At 38.8% G+C, this 17559-nt stretch overlaps 1 protein-coding gene across 6 annotated transcripts in view; it reads right to left on the bottom strand.

Moving 5' to 3' along the window:
* nckap5l (NCK-associated protein 5-like) overlaps positions 1-17559 on the bottom strand; it is a 538388-nt gene that overhangs the window by 429034 nt on the left and 91795 nt on the right. For 5 of the 6 annotated variants that reach the window (XM_069935206.1, XM_069935209.1, XM_069935208.1 and 2 more), the window contains exon 3: positions 1405-1538. In XM_069935206.1, the coding sequence (XP_069791307.1) occupies positions 1405-1538 (134 nt within the window). Of the gene's footprint in view, positions 1-1404; positions 1539-17559 lie in introns of those variants that run through there. The other variant, XM_069935210.1, reaches the window with a different exon arrangement.

The following is a 17559-nucleotide window of genomic DNA, read 5'->3' as shown; positions in this document are numbered from 1 at the left end:
TGTGGAAAGTTTGAGTAGATCAGGTCTAAACTCAATAGAAATTAAGAAAATGAGAGATGGCTTTACTGAAGTATAAGATTGCAATGGGATTTGACCGTAGCAGCTGAGAGAGTGTATCCTCTCATGAGGTCATTTAAAAGGGGCAAAGTATTAGGATAAAGTATCTCAGGCTAAAAATGTAAGACTGAAATGAGAAGTTTATACTGTGAACATTTGGAATTTTCTCATCAAAGATCAATGGTATAATCAATGGAATAAAGATCAAGAATGAGCCTTACATTGAGTATGTAAAGTTCATCTAGTAACCTGCCACCACTCCAGAACACTGTAACCCAATGTTAGAAGCTCCATGTCAAAACCCTGCAAAATCTGATTCACTTCCCACATACCAGTAATCAGTCAATTAGTGATGATGAAACTTACAACCACCTTCGATGTTATAAAGCAACACTTGACCATCTGAGAGAAAAAGTGAAGACCAAGACACAAAACACAGCAGAGATCAGAGACTACAAGTAACAGTTATCTCTGCCATCCTGTTCACTACTGAGGCATGAACCACTTTAATTAAAAATCCAAAAGCCTGGAGACATGAAACTAATGTTCTGCAAAATCCTTCAATTCAATTGGCAACACCAATTCAACTTTCCAAGACCAATCTCCCAGCATTGAAGCCCAAATAATGCTTAGCTAGACCCAATGGACATGCTTGATAAAGGATTCCCCAGACAAGTACTGTACTTGTCTGATTGACAAGAGATTACTAGCGCAAAGGAAACACTTCAAGATGCTCTTACAGCCTTCTTGAAAAATATAACATGCTGCTCTGTTGTGGGAAGCCCAGGCCTGTGACTAATATAAATATATATTGTGGTTGGCTCTCAGAACCATGATTCTCTTCATCAAAAGCATGAGGAAGTTCAGTAAAAATTGCAGAAAGAGTGCAGCACTTCCTGGGTTATCGACCTACCTGCTATATAAAGCACATCCTACTCCAATTATGCCATATTCTGTCAATTCTTCGTCAGTCTCATCAATCACATCAGAACCCACAATACCAGAATGGAAGCAGTAACCAATAATCATTTCAGCCATGATGTTTTGAATGTATCATAGACAAGGCTTACTGCCTCTTATGGATCACTGTTTCTTATTCACAGTGATGTTATAAACAAGTCAACACCAGTATGGTCTTAAAAGGGTCCTGACTAAAATCATTAGGGAAAAAAAATCAGTTTAATTCATACAGTGTGAACTGTTGGATTAGATCTGATCTGACCTTCATTTCTTCACAGAAGTTAAGTGTTTGAACGCATAAAAGATGATCCAAAATACTTTTGAGAACATGCAGTGGGTCACTACTTGTGATATTGGATATGTATCAATGTCTGTGAACCTTCTTACCTGGTAAACTGTTGATGCAGAGCTTGCATCTGAGATGTACCAATTTCAGACTTCAGTGTAACTTCACGTAGTTGCCTTTCAGTCTCAAGTCTTAAACATCTCTCTTCTTCCAACTCGTGCATCAGCTTTTCACACTGGAAAATGTAATGAGGTTCAGGTAAGAAAACGTCGAAATAATATTCTGTGCATGAAAGAAAATGCTTCAGAAAATAGAAAAATTATTTCTGGACATCTTTTGTTACTGGTGATCCTACGATGACAAAACAAAGGATTCCTCTTTTTTTTTAAGTTTCATTTAGTCACATGTTAAACATATTGAACAGTAACTCGTGGGAAAGTTACATTAATTACTGAGTTAATGAAGTGATTATGCAGACACTGGGGTCAAGTGCAGTACACCACAAATGTACTGGAGAAACTCAACAAATCTCCCAGCATCTATAGGAAGTAAACGTTAACCTTAAACTACTGAGGGCATGTTCTTTGATAACTTTAAAAGCAGAAAACATTTCACATTGAGGATAAAAGCTTTCCACCATCGCACCTGAAACAAGTTTTTTTAATTGCCGAGTTAAGTTGACACAGGACTCTTAGCTCAATTTTGTTACAGCACTGATCTATGCAACAATGTGAAAAACTGCCCAGATACCTTTAAAAACATAGGACAAACTGAACTCAACCTACTCCCATTGAAATGCTTTATTATTAGCAAAGTGAGTAAAGACTTTTAAGTGGTACTTTTTCTCCAATAACCTTTACATTGTGCCCAAACCTCAACACGCTTATTCCAACATGGATTAAATAGCTCTATCAATAAGTGAGATGAGTGTGATTGTCCTTGGTATCAAGGCAGCATATGGACCAAGTATGGCATCAGGATGCTGCTTCTGTCAAGTGTAAGGTGTTGCGCTTTGAGAAGTCAAACCGGGATAGAACTTGTACTGCGAATGGTATAGTCCTTGAGAGCATTGCAGGAGAGAGATCTCAGGATACACGTGTCTGAAAATGGCAGTTCAGGTGAACAAGGTGGTGATGAATGTATTTGCTGTGCTGGCCTTCATTGGGCAGGGTATTAGATCTTATGATTCAGCTGCACAAGGCATTGGTGAAAGCATAGTGGGAGCACCATGTGCACTTCTAGTCACCCAACTAGAGAAAGGACATCAATAAATTAGAAGTGCAGAGGAAATTTACTTGGATGTTGCCAGGACTAGAGGGCTTGATCGGCTTTGTATTTATTCCTAAGAGCATAGGAGGCTGAAGGGTGATTTTATAGAGATTTTTAAAATCATGAGGCCCACTGAATGCTCACAGTCTTTCTCCCAGTGTAGATGATTCCAGAACTTGAAGGAAGTTAAATAAGAAAGTCTCCAAATGCTGGGGTTGTGTGCAATACACAAATGTGCTGGAGAAAATCACAAAGATCTTGAACATTCTTTTCATAAAGAGTATTTTTCTTCACAATTCCTTATTTCCTCCCTTCCTGAGCAGGCAAAATAATTAGGTAAATTGCTCCAGGGATTTTGTCAGTGTTTTAAGTTTCTCATTGTATGATGCATGTTGTTTTTTTTTATGCCCTCTCATAGAAAGTACCCGACTGTTTCCAATATCTAAAATTTCAGTTACAAGTTAAGCATGAAAAAAAAATCTCTTCCATCGACTCAAACGATGAATGAAGTCCTTTCTTTTTTCATAAAATTGTGAATTTGGAAACTCTAGTCCTTGCTTTTCAAAGAATCAAGAATGCAGAATCAGTTTAACAATTAAGCAACCTGAGCCTTTGACTACCTTATAAAAACACCTCCCCATGTTGGTCATTGATGATCACTTTGATTAATCTAAGGACTAGATGAGACAATAGTTTATTGCCACATACTTAAGTACAATGTACAGATACACCAAAATTGTTATTTGCTGCAGCCACTCAAATACATGAGTATTTATAATGAGTGTATTTATAATATAATTATAAGAGCAGAAATTAAATTACAACAATATGCTGAGACAGAAAAAGAGATAAATGTAAAAAAAATTCACATTTTGCAGTGTGCAAAAAACAGGTGATGTTTCAATTGCATTTACAGATCTTAAGGTAATCCCAGAAAGTTTTATAATTAGAGTTTGAGTAATATAGAGAGGTTCATGAGAAAAAAAAATACAATTTTAGAGGTACTGGACATCAGGGATCTGTACCTTCCATCTGAAGAGAGTAATCAAGAGATTGTGAGCTGGTTGGTGGGGATCTGTTTTGATGAAGGCTGCCTTCTTATAACCATATAACTGTTTACGGCGTGAACAAAGGCCATGTCGGCCCTTCAAGTCCACACCGGTTCACTTGAACAACTCCACTAGCTTCCCCCTCCTGCACTCTGCCCATTACCCTCCAACCCCTCATATCCATGTACACTACCAACCTTTTCTTAAATGACAGAAGGGACCCTGCCGCAACTATCTCTTTTGGAAGATCATTCCATTCTACCACCACACTCTGAGTTGAAAAGCATCCTTTAATATTTCACCTGAAGTTTTGCCCCTTTACCCTTAACTTATGCCCTCTTGTTCCAGCCTCCCCTGTCCTCAGGGGAAAGTCTATTTACGTCTACTCTATCTATTCCCTTCATAATTTTAAATACCTCTATCAAATCCCCACTCAGCCATCTACATTCCAATGAATAAAGTCCCTGTCTCCTTAATCTTTCTCCATAATCTAGATGCTGAGGCACTATCTCATGTAAATGTCTTTAAATAAACAGGAGGTTTCAATCCATGACAGACTTGGCTCGGTTTGCCATTTTCTGCAACCTTCTGCATCGCTGAGCATTTGAAATTTCCAAACCAGGCTATGATGCAACCAATCAGCAGAACTCCTGAGGTTCAGTACCACGACATGCTAAATGGGGTTCTGGATGAGGCGACTGCCTGTTCCTCTTTCAGAGTTACATTCGGCTCCTGTGTCATTGGAAAGGGAGCAGGCAGTATCCGAGGGGTCAACTGCGGCGTTTCGAAACGATGAGCCACCGCCCCCCCCTCCCCCAGGGATCAAGTGTGTGGTAAATAGTAACAACAGGATTTTAACATGAAAATGTAAATAGTTTGTAACAAAAGAGTGGTATTGATTTACTGCAATGTAAAAGTGTGTTTAGATGTAGTGCTGTGTATAATTTTGTGTTGTTTTGGCTTGTTGTCATTTGAATACACTTTTGTAAAAACCTCATCAGACTTCTTAGAAAATAGAAGAGTTGGTGTACCTTCTTCATAAGTGTCTCAATGGGTCCTCAGATATGTGGACTTCACGAACTATTCCTTTCCAATGTTGTCCTGACAAGTGCATGGCATCTTGGGCTTCCCTTCCGAAAACCATAGTAAGCTCCTTAATCTTGCTGACATTGAGAGCAAAATTGCTGTACTCACACCAACACAAAACTCAGATCCTTATTCTCCATCCTGGAATCTGACTCAACATTACTCATTATTCATCCAACAAAGGTGGTATCATCAGAAAATGTATAGATTGCTTTGGAGCTGGACTTGGCAACACTATCATGAGTGCAAAGGGAATAAACCACAGAACTAAGCACCCAGTCTTGAGGTTCCCCTCTGTTGATGATCAGCAAGGAGGAGGTAATGTCAATCTGCCCTGAATGGGGTTTGCTGATGAGGAAATTAAAGATCCAATTGTAGTAAAAGAATGAAAATCCAAATCCAAGAATATGATTATTAGTTTTGCTGATATAATTATGTTAAACACCAGGCTTTAGTCAATGAAAAATAGCCTGATAGCATAACCCAAGGACAAGACTTCACTGCAACCGCGTTCAGATGGTGTCATTTAGTTGGCTGGTGACTGAGCAATAGCAAAGATTGAATTCCAGCCAACAACCATCACCTTACACAATTCTCCAAGTCAACCAAAAAGGAAATGTAACCATATTTGTCAAATACTTGTTTAAAAAAAAATTGCTGGTTTAAAAAAAATCAGATCATCAGTTTGAATATGAAAGCCAAAGAGCAAGAAAATTTGTTTTTCAGGTAGTTCTTTCAACAGACTGTCAAAAGAATTTGGCTGAAGTTTGAAAATGAAAATTCTGATTCTGCTCGAGATAGAGATTTTCTCCTTGCTGCCTTTTGCTACAAATGAATGGATCAAACATTTATACACAATATACTACTTGGCAGGTGATCTTTAAATCTGGTACAACTCCATGAAAAGCAAACTACCTACCCTTGTCTCAGCCCTACCTGGACTTAACCTGCATCAACTCGACCACAGCATGCCATGTGTTCTGTGCCACAGGCTGAGGGAGAGGAAGGGAAATTCCTTTTAAATACCAGTATTCTTTTTCAATTAGACTTTACAACTGTAATCCTGGGTTAGGCTGAAATTTTATAACATTTGGTAACAATGACAAGTGTGAAAGAATCCGAATATTAGAGGGCTCACACACCTAGAGTAGGATAACATTTCACTTAATGGAAGAATGAATATAACCAGCTAACCCAGTTTTCATTTGATTCTTTTGAAAATACAAAAGTTTATTTTTAAATTTTGACTTTTACATTGTATAAATATAATCTAAATGGCAGAGTCAGTTTCCAGAATTCCTTTGCTAGCTGGTTAAGCCCTGCCCCCAGGCACATCAGCTGTCAAAACCATCAAAAGACTGAATTTTTGGGACTGCCTAACACCTATACATCAAAAATACTTCACTAATTAAGTAAACATGCTCCTAACGCATTAAATAAAGATTATAAAACCAAAGCACTATAAAACATTAGAACTCTGAAATATATTTGGCACTCAAATCCATTCAAGAGAGCTCAATTGATTCAACCAGGAATACATAACCTGAAATTATCTCCCTCTCCGAACAAGTTTCTTATCTTTGAAGTAAATGAAAATGCTAAACACGCTCCAGGTCTAACTTAGAAATTCATTCATATTGGGGCATTTAAACTACCTTTAATATTGTTTCTTATCCTTGAAACTTTAACATCAGCAGATTCATAATGCGTGGATCTGTTGAACTTAAAACAATCACACAGGACATTACTCAATTTATTTTGAATTCTCGACATTTTCCCTCACGCTATTCTTTAGCATTTTGATTTTTGTGATTCAACTTCAAATGTCAGTTCTCAAATAACATCTCAAGTAAAAAAGAGAGAGCAGTGCTTAGGAATTGGGTGCTGTGGCAACACCTTCAAATAGAACAGCTTCAACATAAATCAATGCAAAAAGGACAAGAAATTTATTTTCTCTTAAAAACATTCATTTTTCAATCAAATAATATCCTTGGCATTAAATGAGAATTGCTACAATGCCTGAATAACACTTACATTACTGAAAAATCAGAACTAATTAGCCCAAATAATTGATTGCTCCTTTTTATTTTTTGTAGAGAAAAGGATTTTATATAAAGTTACTAATTTCTCTTGGCTCAAGTCAATAGATGACTTTTCTTAAAACTTCTTAAGGTATCAATGGTAGGTAAATCATATCACTGATACAGAAAATGATACTGCCAATGTAACTAATGCACCAGAAATTCAACATTCTGATTAACAATTGCACAATTTAATGATGGCTTAAAAAACATTATTCACTGTTCATATTATGAAATATTTCCTCATTTAATTTTTTTGATCATTTTCCCTGCACATACTTGGTTTGCTATGATTTTTTTCAACATTATTGCAAAATTGTTCAATAAGAATTTTCCAGATCCTGGAGAACTAGAACAATGGAAAGAAGTACTCTAGGAACTCAGAGGTCATATAGCCTTCACAGAAAGCCTCAAGCAGATAAGTTTCTGGGCCTGAGCCCTGAAGTAGGGCTGCCAAATGTCAGGTTGTGCCAGAATAAGAAGGTGGGGATATCAAGCTTATCGGTGGGAATGACAAGAAAGGAGTGAGAGGTAATAGAGGAAGAGAACAAAGGGTTAATAAAATGCTCTATGGTCAGAGGAAGGAAGGGAGTGGGGAATGGGATATAGGAAGGTATGGGTTATAAGCAGGGGAAAGGAAAGGAATTGGAGGCATGAGGGAAGAGAGGGGGATAACAGAAGGGGACAAATAAGAGAGGCTCTGACAGAACTCCTGTTGAAGAGAAAAGAAAAAATTCTTCATCCATTGGGTGTTTGCAGTGGAGCAGCAAAATGGAAGTTAAACAAAAAGTCTGCAGATGCTGGAGAACTGGAACAATAATTTTCAACCTCATTTAATTCTGTATCATAAATGTACCTCTCAATGACTCCTGGATCTTCATGACCATGGATTCACAACTTCCAACCTTGCAGGATGCAAGAGGGCTTGTGACCGCACCTCCTTCACAATCATCCTCAACACAGAGGCCCTGCAAAGTTGTGAACTCTGCCTCCTATTTTATTCCCTGCTCATCTATGACAGCAGCACGGTCAATAAAAACGTGCGTGTGCACGTGGCATCAGTTACCATTTCCCACATTTGCCTTCTGTCAATAAAATCCTTGCCTTTGAGTGCTACCAAACCGGTTTCTTCACTCAAAACTGCACAGTCAATACAACTCAAACTTCAATAAATTTGCAGATAACACCAATGTCATAGGCTGGAGAGGGATGGAGCTCGATTCCCAGCTCACATCAATGGTGAGGAGGTGGAGATAGTAGGCAGCTTTCATTGTATTTTTTAAATTTTGGGATACAGCACAGTAACAGACCCATCCATCCCATGAGCCGGCTCTACCCAAATAACCTACTAATCCCATACATCTTTGGAGGGTGGTAGGAAACAAGAACACCTGGGTAAAATCCATACAGACACAGGAAGAACATACAGATTCCTTACAGAGAGCATTGGATTTGAACTCTAACAGCACTCTAACAGCGCTGCACTAATAGTTATGCTAACTGTGCCGGCTTTGGAGTAAACATCTTCAATGACTTGCCTGGTTCGACCCCCTTGAGGCACCTTTACTTACTCAGGTGCCTGAGTAAATTTGGTAGGTCACCTGCATCTGTTCACAACTAATACAGGTTCACTATTTAAAATATCCTGTCAGGGTGCACCACTACATGGTGCAGGAAGTGCTCCACCCAAGACTGCAAGAAATGGCAGAGGGCTATGAACAAGACTCAGGGAATCACACAACCCCCTCCCCCTTCATCGATTCCATCTATGCTTCAATGTCTTGGAAAAGCAGCCAATGTATTAAAAGACTCATTCTTACATGGCCACACTCCCCTCAACCTCCCCACATTGGGAAGAAGAGTCAAGTGTGAAATAAAATACCATCAGATTATTTTCTGCTATTATCAAACTCCTAAATTAACCTCACACTAGTAAAATTATCTTGCCTGATAGCTCTCTGTAATTCTGTATTTCTGTACTCTGACATACTTGCTGTACTCTGGATGCGTAATCTAGATGGATAGCTCACAAAACAAACAGAATTACTGCATTTTTCTGAATGCAACAATAAATCAATGGTTTATGGCTGTATTTAGATTCTGAACCTGTTCTTGGCCATTTCTCTTTGAACTTGCAATCATTTCACCAAAGATACATTGTGCCTCCATTGTAGATCATAAGGAAGAAGTTACACTTCTAGGTTAATTTAATCTGATTATTGCTGTTTAGAAATCCGACATCTGCTAATTTATGCCCTATCCTATACACAAACCCTATTTAGCATTAGTTAATCCACATTCCAGCTAGATTGACGAACTAGATGGTGGCAAAACTAACTTTCTCATTGCACCTCAGTACTTTACAATACTGTTGAACTTAAGCTTGAAACTTACTCTTTACTTGTTTGTCCACTTGCATTCCTTTTAGAAAACTTTTTCTGTCCTTTTCCAACAATCTTCCACCCAGATACACCAATTAAACTACAAGCCCCACGTTTTTGGAGGGTGGGAAAAAATTGGAGCACCCAGACATGGAGAGAAGGTTCAAACTCTTTACAGACAGACAGTGCTGGATCTGAACCCAATTGCTGGCACTGCAATATCACTGTGCTAACTGTGCTACCCACCTGATATTCACATTTTTGGCAATTTTCATTATCCTAAGTTCCATTTCTGCCCTTCCTCTACTTTTGCTATTTAACATTTCCTTCCATCCTTCACTCTATTCCCCTCTCATTGCCAGATTTATTTCCCTATTTTGTCAATCCCTTGCATTCTTCTTCTGCACCGTAAATATTACTACCCCACCTTTTCTAGTCCATCTTTATACTCACCAGTTTTCCTTGACAAAAGTCATTAGTGCAAAATTAAAGCAATAAATCAACTGTCTAAATTCAACTGCATTCATTTTTATAGGCAAATGATCTAATTTCAATTTGACATCTTCACTTGCAACATAAACAAGACTAGAAACTCACAGCATTGTGATAATTCTGCTTGTTCTCTACAATATTAGCTGTCATGTATTTATCCATAATATACAAGTCATATGGTTATAGACTATAATAGCATCATCACCCATCACATGACTTAAGTACTGTTTATGTAGATTTGTCCTGCTGTTAGATCCTTGTTTCAAGCTTCTGAAACCCTGATAAAATTGTTGTGATTACAACCTACCAACACTGCCAATGTAGTCCAAGCTCCACCTGACAATTGGCAACAAGAATATTAAATTTCATCCTGAATCAGCAACAATAGAAAAATCTGATCACATTGTTGCTGATTGTACATTCAAAGAATTGCTCTGACATCACACTTGATAATAAATTCCAGGGGGAAAAAAAACTGAGTTTACCAATTAAAAACAGCAGAAATGGCAAATAAAAAGTATAGAGAAGGACGCCCTTGAGAAGCAGATCAGTTGCCCATCTACATTAGGTCAAAATTCCGGAGTACCAACCAACAGAGTGTATTTGTGCTCAAAACAGGATTTTGAGGTCACAATCTAGACTGATGGAGACACTTGCAATATAGATCGACACAACTTCAGATGGTTCCATGATGGGGAAAGATATCTAAGACGAGCAGTTTAGTCACCTGCTCTTATTAGGGAAGATACACAATCTCAAATCTTATTCAGGATTAAGCTTTAAGCATTTTAGGACAGGTGTATTGTACAATATGCTATGAGCCAACACTTAAGGCTGACCATTTTGAACTTCTAATTCCTGAGAGAAAAGATTGGTTTACAAAACTGGAATTACCTATTCAATAGTCCCAAGGATGCACCAAAGACATATTCGGATAGTGTTGTCCAAATACGATGATACTTTAAATATTCCTGTACAGATATCATTATATACAAGGTGCATATACAGATGAACTCAGATGTCAAATCAGTCTATTTCAAATGAAGGTCAAATCCTTAGCCCTTCAAGAGCCAAGGCAAAGGAGAGATTGAGAAATTAAGACTAATGGTGTATGATCAAAATCACTCTTAATAATTGGAGTATCTAATTGTCACTGTACCTTGGTAGATAATAAAACTGCAGAGGTTACAACACAACTTTAAAAATGATTTAGATACAATATTCTTCCCAGCCTCCAATAAGCAAAGATCTTTCATGCCCTTTGTGGTACGATCAATAACCACAAGTAGGCACGAAGTGAGTGATTAAAGGCTTTAATATCCAGAAACATTGGACATGTTCTACATGCTGCTGGCCCAAATCCAAAGCTGTATGGCGGGAGGAACTAGGGCTATTAGCCTATACTGAAATCTATGGGAAGGAATTACGGGGTCAGATGCGGCCCAGCCTGCACAGCCTAGTAAGGTCACACCCGCACTACCATATTCCACCAAACCCTTCAATATTTTTTAAGGCATAGATAATAGTCTGCATCTAGGGAGGATGCAGAGGATAATCTACAGATTTTTGGAAAAAGAGGTGAAGTGCCTGCTCTATCACAAGATGAAACTGAAATAATGCAACTATGTCATCATAAAGATGGTGACATAGCTCAATCTGCAGTAAAATGTTAATGCGATGATCTCTGTTAAGGCTCTTCCATGCAGTGAAAAAGCCCAACTGTAAAGGCAGAAATTCTATGAATGCGCCATGGCTGGCTCCAAGGTGCCAACTGCAATCCCTCTCAGAGAAGGATCATTGGTGGAGCACTGCATTCCACGACCTCACATGAATGAACAGCCGCTGCAAGCAGCTGGCTAGGGGCGGGCTGATGACATCATGGTAATGCTGTCAGACAGTGACCCAACTCCCCACTCTCTTCCACCTACTCAACCTCTATGACCCCCTCGGGGCGGGGGCTGTCGGGGCGGGGGCTGTCGGGGCGGGGGCTGTCGGGGCGGGGGCTGTCGGGGCGGGGGCTGTCGGGGCGGGGGCTGTCGGGGCGGGGGCTGTCGGGGCGGGGGCTGTCGGGGCGGGGGCTGTCGGGGCGGGGGCTGTCGGGGCGGGGGCTGTCGGGGCGGGGGCTGTCGGGGCGGGGGCTGTCGGGGCGGGGGCTGTCGGGGCGGGGGCTGTCGGGGCGGGGGCTGTCGGGGCGGGGGCTGTCGGGGCGGGGGCTGTCGGGGCGGGGGCTGTCGGGGCGGGGGCTGTCGGGGCGGGGGCTGTCGGGGCGGGGGCTGTCGTGTTTAATTTTTATTATAATCAGACTAATATCATAAATGTGATCTTGTAATATGCCTGATGGTTGGATAGCTTAGAATATAGTTTTCATAGCATCAGAAAGAGACTGAGAATTTAAGCCTGCTCCCCCACTCAACATGATTGTGGTTCAATGTCCCCTTCTCACCTGCTCCCCATATCCCTTGACCCCCTGAGGCATCATGAAATATATCTAGCTCCTTCTTGAATTTAGTTACAATATTTATTATGGATGGAAAAGAATTCCACAGGCCTAACACACACTAGGTTAAAAAAAAACAACTTCTCTTGATTTCAGTTTTCTAAATGGTTCTGGATTCGCTAGGCAGTAGGATCAACCTTTCATTCTCTGGTCACTCTAATCCTGTCAGAAATGTATGGGGTTCATGAGATTCCAGGGATATCAACCTATTCAACCCAATATTTCCACATACATCAGTCCTCCCATCCCAGACCTTTGTTACGTTCCCTCTCTGGCAAGAGCACCCTTTATCAGGTAAGGAGACAAAACTGCACATGGATGGGGTTTGACCAAGACTCTGTAGAGTTGCAACAAAACTCCCTTGCTCCTGTCCTCAAATCCTCTTGCCATGAAGAGATACCATTCACCTTTCTAACTATTGGTGTACCACAATACTTCCTTTCAGCAACTGCTATACAAGGATGCCCATGCTTAATTGTAAAAACACACCGAAATGCTGGAGGAACTCAGCTGGTCTTTCAGTGTCCTTAAAAAGCAAAAATATATTGTCGATGTTTCGGACCTGAGCCCTTCAAGGAATAAGCCAGAAGCAGGAAATCTCAGAATTCAGACAATGCCGGCTGGGGGAGGAATCAAAGACCAACAAAAAGTGTTCATTGGAAATGATAAGGGGAGAGGTGAGAATTTATCATGTCTGTACAAAAGGAGACTGGTCAGGGGAGAGACAGAGCTGGGGGAAGGTGACGAGTGAAGAAGTGAGGGGGGAGGAGGTTTGAGGGTTTTTAAACGAAAGCCAAAGTCAATATTAATGCTATCCGGTTGGAGAGTGCCCAGTCGAATGATATGGTGTTGTTCCTCCAATTTGTGGGTGGTCTCAGTCTGGAAATGCACGAGACCAAGGACAGACATGTCAGCAAGAGTATGGGATGGGGAATTGAAATGGGTGGCCACTGGAAGATCCATGCAATTGTGGCAGACAGAGCGGAAGTGGGCCACTGGGAGATCTCCATTATTATCCATACCTTACTACAATCACAGTGTCTGCAAAATTACATGTTTCATTCATTACCTTCCCTTCTTCCATTCAATCACTATTCAGACCATAATCTGCCTTTCTGTTTAGAGATCTAAACTGGATAACTTCAAATTCAATATACAAAGTGCTGGATAAACTCAGCAAGTCAGGAGCATCCATTGAAAGCAAAGGTACATAATCAATGTTTCAGGCCTAACCCCTTTGTCAAGATATCCCTCTACATTCAGTTATTCAGTTAAGAGGTTAATTAATTAAATTGTACATGATAATTTGCCGTTCATCTTAATTTGTCTAAGTGATTCGTAATGCAATAAAACATAAATTTTTATATACTTTTTAATTTGCAAGAGGTGAAATCATTTTAAATATTTTGCAATATAATCCTGCAATTTCTTATGCAAAGAATCATTTGATAGAAATGTTAATCAATGCCTAATAACCAGCTCCCGACAGATTCTCTCTCCCTCCTCTATTTACAGGAGATATTTAATCCTGCCTAACAGCAGAACTTATCCCACATTTACATGCTAATTTAATTAGATTTCCAAACTCAAAATTTAAACAAGATGCATACCTTGGATCAAAAAGATGGTGTTTAATAAATTTCAGGGTCACTTGATCTGGCAAATGAAGATTGCTCATTTTTTCATCATTTGAACGAGACTATATTTGAACCCTCATCCACCAGAGTCTGTAAACAATTAATTATAAATAGAACAGAGGCACCTCAGTCAGTCTGAATTCAAACCCAGTCCTTTTGAGAGCAACCAAACATTCCATTCGCCTGCATAAATAAATAATTTCAAATTAATATAATGTGTACCCAGCTACATGTAGTTTTGCAGAAGCACACAAGTACATATCTCTACACTGAGAAGCACAGCTGGCCTCTCAGTCCACCACAAAGATCAGGTGAAGCATCAACATACCAATTTTATGACTGAGGAGATATATATATATATATATATATATATATATATATAGTTTAAATATTTTAAATTTTACTTAAAAAGCACAAGATCTGTTAGCATACTGTTTCATTTTTGAACATTATTTTGATAATTCAATACATTTAGTGGAAACAAGGGAAGCCAAATTTGGAGATTGTTAATGTTTCAGGCCAGGATCTATTTTTGGGACTCAACAAAGCATCCTGACCCAAAATGTTGACTGTCCATTTCTCCCTATGGATGGCATCTGCTGCAATCAAGTCTTTCTGTGTTTGCTCAAGATTCTAGAATCTGCAGTTCTTGGGTTCCTCGAGATGGCCAAATTTGTCATTTGCCGTATGGCTCACCTATAAGAGGTCTCCACCAGTGGAGCCCTGGGTTCCTTGAGAAGGCCAAATTTGCAATTTGAAGTGTTACTCACTTCTATGGGTTCTCCACCAGTGACGCCTAGTCTTAAGCAAAGGATCCTGCACCAGATCGGGATCCAAGTCTCCAGCAGGGAAGGTTGGCCAAAGAATTAAGAGGAAAGGGAAAGAAAATGTTTATAGAATGAATATATAAATACTTGTATATTCATATATTTATATTATATATATCTTATTTCAATCTAGAACAATTTTAATAGTTTGAGATATTAGCCATTAAACTGGGGGAACGACTCTGCTGGATGTTGGAGGCTTTCAGAGACAGAGACATTATACTTGTCAAACCATTGATTCATTAGTTATTCATCACTGTCACTTCCCTGCCTCTATTCTACCTCCTGCTCTTCCATATCTTCTGCAACTTGTGTTCTTTCATCTCCTCTGCGACCATTTTCCATGGTGAATGCAGGGAGCAGATGATACCCACAAAAAATTCTGAGACATCGAAAGGACTTCACAAACTATTGAGTTTGTCAAGACACTTGCCATTTTGCCTATGGGTGTTGATGATGTCATGATCCAAGAGTAACTCAATAACATTCCTCCACTCTTGTTTTCTCCTCATCAACTGCCCGTACAGACAAATGTCATAATATTATAGCATAATGGTATCTTCAAGACAAGCTAGCATTCACCTGTTTTTTTTGTGCTTCTTGTATGTATACTTTCCATGACAATTGGAAAAGCAACGTGTGTAGAATTAGTTTGTCAAATTGTGCTGCTTTTGTTATCTGATTGTTGACAACGAAGCTGTTGATCTTGTTCTTTGACATGACATTGGATGAAACAACTTCACTCACATTTTCTTCCCTTCAGCAACATTGGATATTAAAGCTAGTGTCCTTTTGCATAAATGGGGGGGGAGGGGGGGGGAGGGGGGGGGAGGAGAGGGAGGGGGAAATGATAGAAACCTGTACAAGATCTTCCCACCATTTGCATGACATACCAGTAACATATTGACTTGAATTTGAAACTTTAAAATAGTGAAGACTCAATATTTTATGGAATTCAACCCTAGTTTTCATCCTGGACTACAGGAACCTTGTGTGCCTTATGGTATTCAGTTTTTTCTGAATTTTTATATTTTCATATGAAAGGTTTCAAAAATGTTAATGTTAGATTTTTATCAATTTGCTGAGCATTTCCAACAACTTTGTGTAAATATTCATGATTTAATAGCTTCTCTCTGCTAGAGAGAAGCAGAGAATAATTTATTTTAGAAATAGCAAGAACTGAGCATTTTATTTATCATAAATAAACATACTGAAATAAAAATATCTAAGTACTAGCAGTACATTTGAAACTCACATAGAAACAAAAAATATAATGCCTTATTATTGTTACCAACAGTAAATTTTAGGACAACTACAGAAATACTGTTTGTTATCATAAAGATTTATTAAACTGTCAAATCAGTATTTGAGCAAACACAATTAACACCAGAGGCTGATTAGGCAAAAGGTTATCTGCAGATTTGCTTGAAACACATAGATTTAATAGTTCTTGTCAGATTTTAACTTGAAATGGATCTTTCTTGCAGTTCAGCCACCTGAACCCACCATAGCAAGCTTTGGTGCAACATTAATTCCTTTATTGTGCCCCATAAATTAAATTGTACTAATAGTAACAACAAAAAAATTGCAGTTGTCATAAATCAACCTCAGTTAGCACAGGAGGGGAGTCTATACTTTAGGGATATTATCGTCATTTGGCATGAAGACTTAGTGGTGAAAGATGCAGGTGTGAAGGGAATGAACACATTGATCATTCTGACCGATTCCACCACAGTTGTGAACATGCTAAGTAAAAGCCTGAAGCATAACCTGCATCAAAGACCATGTTAATCTCTTACAGTTGTAAGGTATGTAAATATGTCTTGTTAATGCAATGACTGAAGTCATCCTGCTCTAGAAATATAATGTTATTTTGGTACATTAACTGAAGATATTCTATCATTTAACTTATTATTGAACACTAGACTACTCATGATTTTAACATGACTTCACATTTCAGTGCAAAATTGCCTCTCCATATGGTTTTAGTAAATTGCAAGCACAACAATGGAAATGCAGAATACATTTGTTTACTCTATCCTAGCATAAACCGAAACACTGGTAATAACACAAAATTCTCCGCGAGAGATAAGCCATTCCTATTTTATATGTGATAAGTTTAGATTTTCCTTTTCAAAAAAATCCTCTGCCATCAGTTCCACCCCCTCCAAAAAAAAAGAGTAATTCTCAAAGGAGAAACCTTGCGCAGCACCAAAGGGAAATTTCCATGTTTACACAGCAATAATATATTTACGCACCAACGTTAATTAGAATTGAAATGTGAAACTGTCAAATAATTTAAGATATTACATATGTGAAACTACGCCAAAATGACTGTTCAGCAAATGGGGACAAGGTACACTTTGAAAATATTTTTAAAATGTACTTTATTTTGCATATATACAATAAATTATATAGTTTTTTTTCAGCTGCAGAGACTTGTATAACAATTCAAAAGAACAAATTTCATGAAGAGAAATTCCCCCATAGAGTTCTGGAGCTGTGAGGTAGCATCGGTATTTGCTAATGAGTTGAACAGCCTCCATCTATGTGGTTTGAAATATGAATGAAACTGAAGACTTGGAATTAAGAAAAGACCCCTAATACAGAGGGAGTGTAATAACCAAATTAAAGGAATGCAGAATCCTTGTGGGTTATGGGGATGGAGAAATGTACATGGATAGAGATTGGCAAGGCCAGGAGACCATTTAAAATCTAGTGAGAATATTTAGATCTGGTATAATTACAAAGTTTAAAAAGTCTTTTAGATAGGCACGTGGATAGAAATGTTTATGAGAATACTGATCAAAAGCCAGCAAATGGGATGAGCTCTTCAGTGTCCAACATCCACTATCCATACTAATTAATCCTGTGCCACAACAGTCATGGGCTGACAGATACCAGACTGGGGGGTTAGTTAATAAAAATGTTGGTGAC

Source organism: Narcine bancroftii, chromosome 4, assembly GCF_036971445.1.
Source record: "Narcine bancroftii isolate sNarBan1 chromosome 4, sNarBan1.hap1, whole genome shotgun sequence".
NCBI lineage: Eukaryota > Metazoa > Chordata > Chondrichthyes > Torpediniformes > Narcinidae > Narcine > Narcine bancroftii.
This window is presented reverse-complemented; position numbering and strand designations above follow the sequence as displayed.